At 39.7% G+C, this 9591-nt stretch overlaps 1 protein-coding gene across 1 annotated transcript; it reads left to right on the plus strand.

The window, feature by feature from the left end:
• The first annotated feature begins 8631 nt into the window (after positions 1–8631).
• Positions 8632–9591, plus strand: LOC111535053 (olfactory receptor 13C7). Its single transcript, XM_023201494.1, has one exon. The coding sequence runs from the start codon at positions 8632–8634 to the stop codon at positions 9589–9591; it is 960 nt and encodes a 319-aa protein (XP_023057262.1).

Consider the following 9591-nt stretch of genomic DNA (forward strand, 5'->3'; position numbering starts at 1 on the left):
TTGGTGTATATTATGGTATATATCCATAAATATATACACCTACTGAGTACCCACAAAAATTATAAAATAAAATTTTTTGGAAAGGTTTGGTCTTTCTAGAGATTTCAAATAAATGGAATCCTATGCTATCTTTTCATCTGGTTTCTTTCACTTGGTATATGTTTTTGAGTCTCATCCAGTGGTAACATGTATCAGTAGCTTGCACTTTTTTTATTGTGAGACAATATTTATTTCATTGTATGGATATACCACTTTGTGCACATTGTGTTTATCTATCCACCCACTAATGGACATTTGTATTGTTCCTAGTTTGGGGTTATTATGGATAATGCTGCTATAAACATGCATATACACAGTTTTGTATGGAGTTGGTGGGTCATATAGTAAGAATGTGTTTAACTCTAAGAAACTGCCAAATTGGTTTCCAAAGTGGCTGTATCATTTTTAATTCCCACAAGCATGTGTGATAGTTTCTCCACATGCTCCCCAACCCTTGTATTATTAGTCTTTTAAAAATAGCTCTTCTAGTGGATGCATAGTAGTATCTCATTGTAGTTTTAACTTGCATTTTTATGATGGCTATTTATATTGATCATCTTTACATGCTCTTATTAACCATTCATATATGTTTTATGGTGACAATATTTTAATTGGGTTGTCTTTTTGTTATTGAATTGCTTATAAGAATTCTTCATGTATGATGGATACAAGCCCTTTATCATATATACAGTTTGCAAATACTTTCCCACAGTCCCTTTTTTTTTTTTAAATTTTCTTACAGTGTCATTTGAGGAACAAAATTTAAAATTTTATTGTCAAATTTATCAATTTTTCCTTTGATGAATTTTGCTTTTGGTGTCTTATCTAAGAAATCTTTAAGCCAGAGTCACAAAGATTCTGTCCTGTGTTTTTTCCCAGAAGTTGCATGGCTTTAGATTTTACATTTAGGTTTGTGTTCCTTTTTGACTTTTTTTGTTTTTTGTTTTTTTGAGACGGAGTCTCGCTCTGTCGCCCAGGCTGGAGTGCAGTGGCGCGATCTTGGCTCACTGCAAGCTCCACCTCCCAGGTTCATGCCATTCTCCTGCTTCAGCCTCCCGAGTAGCTGGGACTACAGGCGCCTGCCACCATGCCCGGCTAATTTTTTGTATTTTTATTAGAGACGGGGTTTCTCAGTGTTAGCCAGGATGGTCTTGATCTCCTGAAGTCGTGATCTGCCTGCCTCAGCCTCCCAAAGTGCTTGGATTACAGGTGTGAGCCACCGCGCCCAGCCCACTTTTTTTTTTTTGTATGGTATGAGGTAAGGTTCTCATTTTCTTTACACATAAATATCCAATTGTTTTTAGCATAGTTATAATAAAGTAAAGATAAAATACTTAGGAGTAAATTAAGTATGTACAAGTCCTCTACATTGAAAAGTGCATATATTTAGACCTAAATAAATAAGAGATATATCATGTTCATTGATTGAAAGACTGTATAGGGACATATCATAGTAAAACTGCTGAACCCCCCCCTTTTAATCTATAGATTCAATGTAATGTTAATCATAATCCCAGTAGGCTTTGTTTTGCAGAAAATAAAAATCTGATTCTAAAATTTACACAGAAATGTAAAAGAAATACAAAACAATCTTAGAAAAGAAGAACAAAGTTGTACCTAACTTCAAGACTTAATATAAAGCTGTAAGAATCAAGCCTGTATGATACTAGCAAAATAATGCAAACAGATCAAAGGAATGGAACAGATAAATAGATCTACATTCATACGGTCATTTGATTTTTTGACAAAGGTATAAAGCAACTCAATGGGGGGAAAGAAGTTCTTCTCAATAAATGACACTAAGACACCTAGACAACCACATTGGAAAAGATAAATTTTAATTGCATAAACAAAAATTAATTGCATAAACAAAAAGAAGCTTTTATAATAAAACACAGAAAAATATCTTTGTGACTGGGGGTAGGCAAAAGTTTCTTAGGGAGGATTTGGAAAATAATAACCAAAAAAGAAGGAAATTGATAGAGTTGATGAAAATTTAAAATCATCTGTTTAGCTCTCTCGCTGTGCCCCCCTCCCCTCATCATAAGAGGACACAGCAAAAGGCAGCTGTCCATAGCCTGGAAGATAGTGCCCACCAGGACCCGAACTGGCTGGCAGCTTGGACTTCCTAGCCTTCAGAACTGTGAAAAATGAATCTCTGCTTTTTTTAATCTGCTTAGCAGAAAACACTATTACGAAAATGAATATGCAAGCCATGGACTGGAAGAATATTCACAACATAATACCTGACAAAAGACTTGAACCCAAAACTGCTACAACTCAATATTGAAAAAAATACATAATAATAAATAATTTGAACAGATAATTCACAAAGAAGATAGACGAATGGTCAATGGGCATATGAAATAAAAGCATTCAATATCATTAGTTATCAGGAAAATACAAATTAAAACCACAATGAGAAACCACTACACATCAACTAGGGTGACTAAAATGGAAAAGACTGACAATATCAAATGTTGACAAGGATGTAGTGCAACTAGAGCTCTCACACATCATTGGCCATAGTGTAAAATGATACAAACATTTGGCAAAAAATCTGTCAGCTTCTTATAAAACTAAGCAAAACCTATGGCATGACCCAGCAATCAAATTCTCAGATTATTTAGCCAAGAAAAATGGAAATATACATCTACAAAAAGACTTGTATGAGAATATTCATCATAGCTTTATTCATATCAGCCAAAACTGAAAACAGCCCAGACATTCATTAATAAGGAAAATGGATAAACAAACTGGATGTTCACACAATGGAATACTACTTAGTAATGAAAAGGAATTGTAGTGAATTCCTATAATTTTATGTTGCCTCAGCACCTGTTTTGAATATATATTTATCTTTTTCATACCAGAAACAGGGCTTAGCTCCTTAAAACACAGTTTCCAATTCTCTGCCTCCTCCCCGTTCTTTAATGCGGTCAATCCAAATATCTTCTTTATACAAATGCCTGCTAGTGACCACCTTCCTATGGGATAGATCTACATTCATATGGTCATTTGACTAGATAGATATAGTAGTCATTTGACTAGATATAGTCTACTTGACTTGCCCTACTGCCCCCCACACCCTGCATGTACTACACAGAAATGCCACAGTGATCACATCTCAGTCACAGTGTGACTCCGTAGAACTTATGCTTGCTTTCTCTAAAGCCATCAATTAGAACTCCACCTGGGAAACCTGCATGGGAATGACCTGGATACCAACAGATCCCTCGCTTGGTCTCTCTTGCTTTCCACCCACTGGTTCAGTGTACACGTCCCGGATGGCTGTCTCTTTTCCTGTTCACCTTGTGAGGCTTGCTGCCCTCTCCTCTCTAGATCTATAAGTAATACACTGCTTCTATTATTTCATGTGTTTTGCTGAGTTGCCTCCTCTGTGTCTCACCTTACCAACACACACAAACCTAATTTCTTTCTAGGTCAAGACTCTCCTAAAGAATGGCTATCTTGGTAGGAACAAACTGGACATGGGTAAGACAAAACCCATAAAAATCTGCCAGTATAAACAAGTTTCCTGTGAGAGGGACACTTGGTCACAGGTTGGACACTTAGGCTTTAGGCCATCAGCCAGGATAGAGAAGTATCCCATGAAAGGTGCACTGTAAACATTCATGACTAAATCCCTAGAGCTAGGGGCTATAGTTTATACCCTCACTCCTAAGAGAGAACTCAAGACCAAACTGGAGGAAAATACAACAGGGATATTCTGCTAAATCATGTAACAACATGGATGAATCTCAAAAACATTCTGAATCAAGACTCGCATGAAAGAATGTGCATGATTCTATTAATATGATGTTTCTGAAAAGGTAGACATACATGAAGGTGAAAATATTATAACAATGGGGATGCTCTGGGCAGAGTGGTATTGGGGATTAACTGGGAAGGCGCATGAGAAAACTCTTTGTGGTGATAGAAATATTCTGCAGCTGGATTGGGTTTGGATTATGTGGGTCTGCATATTTGTCTAAACTCATTGTATGATGCACTTAAGAACTGTGCATTTCATTGTAAGTGAATTTTATCCAAAACGTGACTATCTATATGTCTATCTAAATGCAAAAACTTGTCGTAATAACTGCCATTGGCAAGCCATACATTTGTCTAGTAAAATTTCTAGCAGTCTCAATACAAAATACAGAAGGACTTTTCTTTTGCTTGTTGCCTGTCCTTATATATGGTTACCTTGCTTCTAAATAGTAAACAGCTCCTCTTTCCAGTAGCATCTGAGGGTCCAAGATTCTTTGTGCCTCTTGGACTCATGGCAGAGATTGTTTTTCCAGGATGGCATTCAGTCATGATTTTATCATATATTTATTGTTACTATTTATATGTGCCACTGTCTCAATTGCTTTGGGAATTGATTAGCAATCATGACAGACAGTTTTGTACTACAAAACTAGTACACAGGGTAAAGAATATTTCCCAAAGCATGTTTGGTCATTGGGATGTGCTTGAGTGGTGATGTGGCAGAACTTGGAGGACTCTTTATACTCCCTAGTGTACACCAGGCAGATGTCAAAGACTGAATTCAGGAGGGAAGTCAATGAACCTGCTGCCTTGAAGGAAATGTTCCAGAGTTGGTGGAGTGTTCTAAGATTTCTGAGGCCAAATACAAAAGTAAAGATATAAAACTTCTTTGTGTAAAAGATAAGCAAAACTCCAGCTGATCTGTCAATATTTGACATATCTGTCTTAATTGGAACAAGCTTTTTACCAACTCAGGAAGCTTGCAGAGAACAATGATTTCTATAACTGTGGCTCCTAAGTGGAGACAGAGAATGCAAGGATGTTTCTCAAAGCTCCATTATTCTGCAGGGATCATCTAAGACATTAGAATTTACTGTGGACCCAAGGGGTATGATTCTAGAGACTCCCATGAGTAGTCACAGAATGAAAAAAGGAAGTGAGGAAGAAGCTAATCATGACAACAAAGTGTTTTCAGTTCAAGAATGAGATACGGAGTAAGTCCGGGAAACTGAGCTCACTAGTCATCATTTTGATTCCTGCTCTTTGCCACTATGATCATAAAGTCTAACTCTACCATGGAGAAATAAGGAACGTAATTGAAAGAACTATTGACAAATAATGTCACCACTGAGTTTCCATCCAGAATGAAAATAATGAATGCAGGTGAGTTCTGGAACATCAATTAGACAAACCAAGGGGGATTCAAACATCAAGATTCAAGTTCATGATTCACCAGGAAGCCTATTAGCATTTCATCTTGGAAATGGATACCACCAGATCCTTGAGGCTGAAGAGAAAAAGAGTTACAAAACCACCTATATGTGCATACACGCATTAAGCCTATGGATGTGTGAATAGAGTTATGCATATGGACACACCCAGAGAAAATGAATTACACAAGTTAATTTCCAGAGTTCAGAACAAAACTGGACATCCCAGGGAAGGAAGCTTTTAAAGTTTAGAGGAGAGAGAGAGTTCTGTGGGCAGAAATTGCCATCGGAAATTTCCTGGAGGAGATGATCCTTTGCCAAGGTAAGCCAAAGGGATCTCTGACACATTGACAGAAACACAGTGTTCATAGCAGGCAGTAGAAGGAGTAACGTGCCTAGTTCAGGGCCATATCTTCCGTGTAGCTGCACATATCTACAGTGATTTATTGTCCTTTTGTCTCTGAAGGGCTGATACACAAAAGAGGAAGTGATTATTTCCCTGTAGCCAAAGGCTAAGTTAACACCCAGGATAGAGGTGCAGGGAGATAAGCAGACTTTGACCCAGGATGAGAAAAAACTTGCTGAACACTGATGTCCTCTGGCAATGGGAAAGACTTTTGAGGAAGTAGAGTGCTCCCTTTCACTGAACCACTGTTTTCTAGAGATTTTACCTCTTTCTTTCCTTGGCTTCTTCCTCATAGTTCATAACCATCCTCTACATAATAGTTATTTATTATTGTGTAACAAACAACTTCAAAACTAAATGGCTTAAAACAACACACATGTTGTCTTACAATTTCTGTGGGTCAAGATATGATTATAGATTAACTGGATCCTTTGCTTCAGGGTCTTTCACAAGGCTATAACTAAGGTTTTGACTAGGGGTGGAATCTCATTTGAAGGTTCAACTGGGGAAAAGTTTACTTCCAAGCTCACTTAAGTAGTTGGCAAGATTCAGTGCCTTGAGAGTTGTTGGGCTGAGGTCCTGAGTAAGTTGGCCAGAGACCTCTCTCGGTTCCTTGCCACATTTGTCTCTCCAATCTGGAAGTTGGTTTCACTAAAGCCAGCAAGTGAGTGCATTCTTTTGAAAATCAAGTTACTCCAGAGGAGAGGACAACACAAAGCCATGAATACTAGGAGATGAGAATCACTAAAGTCAAATTAGATGCTGCTTGTCCTACTCCAGATTCCACCAACATAGAATGTCTTCCCTGGACTCTATGCTATCCCTCCTGTTCCATGAAGCTCTTCAAACAAATGCTTTGTTGAGGTTATGGAAGAAAAAAGCAAGCCCAAGAGCTGTGCCAAGGTCTGTCCCCAAGATGGTCTTCTCCTTCCTCCCATAGCTTGCCTGTCTCTTCATGTGTAAATTCTCCCCCATTGTTCAAGGACTTTCCAGAGACTGAATCCCCAGTGAAGTCTCCCCAGGGCTTTATATAGAAGTTGCCCCCAAAATGTCCACAGCCATGCCCCTGAGCACTTGATTTGGAATCATTGTGCCCACACCTGCTGGTCCCATAGAGCATGAACAGAGTGCATTCCTAAATAACATTTAGCTCTCCAGTTTCTTTTCAAGAATTTTTAGCATTTCGAAGTTTGCAGAAATTCAAAAAGGACATGAAAATTCTTTTTCTAACATCCCTCAATAGTCTAAGTGTGGAAAGTTCCAACAGGAAGAAAGGAAGGAGGAAAATAGTCTTCCTGGAGTGCTTTTGGCATAATTGGATCTTGGGGACATTGTCTCAGAAGTATAAAAAGTTTCCTGACTTTGTACAATTCTACTTTCAAACTTTTAATCACTTCAGGGAGCATAACAGTCCCAATCGCAGCACTGATTTCAAATTGCCTTTTTCATGTTCTGGTTATTCATTTGGAAATTTTGCTTAAAACATAAAACCAAGACTGAGTAGGAAGAACTAGCTTTCATTCTTTTCTTCAAATCAGACGTGGCCATCTCAATTTGAGTCTTTCAAGCTAGTGCTGCTATTTCTGGCCCACACACTATTCCTAAGCCATGGGCACATTTTCTTAGTAGGCTCCTGACAAAGGTAAGTGAGGGTTCTTATAAGAGTAATACCTAACCTTTTTATTAGTACAGTAACATTCCTAACTTCTGACTTGATTTTCCAAAGGGGTTGGGACTTGAGAAGGGAAGGAATGAAGCAATTTCAGCGCTATTACAAAGATTGAGGCCCATGCAAAACTCTTTCTTCATGGGACAGAAAATCTAGATGGCAAGGAGCCTATGAAACTTTTCAGTCTTAGGTCATGGACTTGCCTAACTTTAGAGACTCCCCCAGAAATAAGATGGTCCTATGGTTTCAGAACTTCTTCTGTTGATTTCACAAACTCAGGCAATTCCAGAAGGAGGTGAAACCACCATCACATGAATGAGAGAAACTCAGAAGGCTGCTGGCTTGGTTTAGAATAAAGAATGTTCTGACACTTCAGAGCTCTGTAAATAGGAAGCAGGCTGTTTGGGAATGTAGTGAGCTCTTCAACACTAGAAGAGATCAAGCTGAAAACCCATGCATCAGTGTTCTGCAGAAGAAGATTTAGAATTGGACAGAGGGTGGGACTAGATTTATTTGGGGAGCATAATCAGTGCCAGGATCTACATGTGGTTGACATACTTAGGTTCAATAACTCTTGATTCCTGTGTAGAAACTCACCCCGACTGCCTTAGTTACCAAAGAAAACTAGAGTTCCAGAAATTGTGAGCCACTATGGGTTTCTGGGGACAGCCTTCTATTTATCTTCATGAAACATCAGATTCAAATATTAGAGACCTATTGAAATTTCCAGAGCATGAAGTTACCTTGGAACCATCTCCCCTTTCCCTTGCATCTCTCCATGTCTAGTCTCCTCTTTTCCTGAAAGACCCAGCTAGGGCTGGGGTTTCCCATGAGAAAGATCTCGGGCAACAACCAGAGTTTGTTTTACATAAAAATTGTCTAATGAGAAGAAATAGTTATAAGGTGAGGATTCACAAGTAATCAAGTCACTAGTATTTGGCACAAAGTTGGGGGACCATGGAGCAAACTTTAAGTCACTTTTCTGATCAATGTTTAATGAGGTAAATTGCCTTGTAGGATATAGCCCCCCTAAATGAATGTGTTACGTGTTTTTGTCACTGATCACATGTGTTACATTATCAGAGTCATCATTTTAAACCTTGTGCATTTGGTGTCCTGTGTCCCCCAAATAATTTTTTATTTTGTTGTCTCTTTTTTCTCATAAATAAATAAATATTGTGGACTTTCAAAACTATTTTCTATTCTCTTAACCAGACTGGAACCCCAGTCCAGATGCACTGGTCCTATGCAAGGCAAGGAATGTTGAGTTTGGACCTCTAAGTATTTCCTTCAGTTGACAGAGGAGATACACCATGGTAAGTGCCAACCAGACAGCCTCTGTGACAGAGTTTGTTCTCCTGGGCTTCTCTGCCTATCCAAACCTGGAGAAAACATTCTTTGTGCTCATCCTGCTGATGTACATGGCAATCCTACTAGGCAATGGGGTTCTCATCCTGGTGACTGTGTCCAACTCCCACCTGCACACACCCATGTACTTCTTCCTGGGGAACCTCTCCTTCCTAGACATCTGCTATACAACGTCCTCAGTCCCCCTCATCCTTGACAGCTTCTTGACCCCCAGGAAAACCATCTCCTTCTCAGCCTGTGCAGTACAGATGTTCCTCTCCTTTGCCATGGGAGCCACAGAGTGTGTCCTCCTGAGCTTGATGGCGTTTGATCGCTACGTGGCCATCTGCAACCCCCTTAGGTACCCTGTGGTCATGAGCAAGGCTGCCTACGTGCCCATGGCTGCCAGCTCCTGGGTAGCTGGAAGCACTGCTTCCATGGTGCAGACATCCCTTGCAATGAGGCTGCCCTTCTGTGGAGACAACATCGTTAACCACTTCACCTGTGAGATTCTGGCTGTCCTGAAGTTGACCTGTGCTGATATCTCTGTCAATGTGATCAGTATGGGAGTGACCAATGTGATCTTCCTGGGAGTCCCGGTTCTGTTCATCTCTTTCTCCTATGTCTTCATCATTGCCACCATCCTGAGGATCCCCTCAGCTGAGGGGAGGAAAAAGGCCTTCTCTACCTGCTCTGCCCACCTCACTGTCGTAGTCATCTTCTACGGGACCATCCTCTTCATGTATGGGAAGCCCAAGTCTAAGGACGCGCTGGGGGAAGACAAAGAAGACCTTGCTGACAAACTCATTTCCCTTTTCTATGGGGTGGTGACCCCCATGCTCAACCCCATCATCTACAGCCTGAGGAACAAGGACGTGAAGGCTGCTGTGAGGAACCTGGTATTTCAGAAACGCTTTGCCTTTTGA

This window comes from Piliocolobus tephrosceles, chromosome 14, assembly GCF_002776525.5.
Source record: "Piliocolobus tephrosceles isolate RC106 chromosome 14, ASM277652v3, whole genome shotgun sequence".
Classification (NCBI taxonomy): domain Eukaryota; kingdom Metazoa; phylum Chordata; class Mammalia; order Primates; family Cercopithecidae; genus Piliocolobus; species Piliocolobus tephrosceles.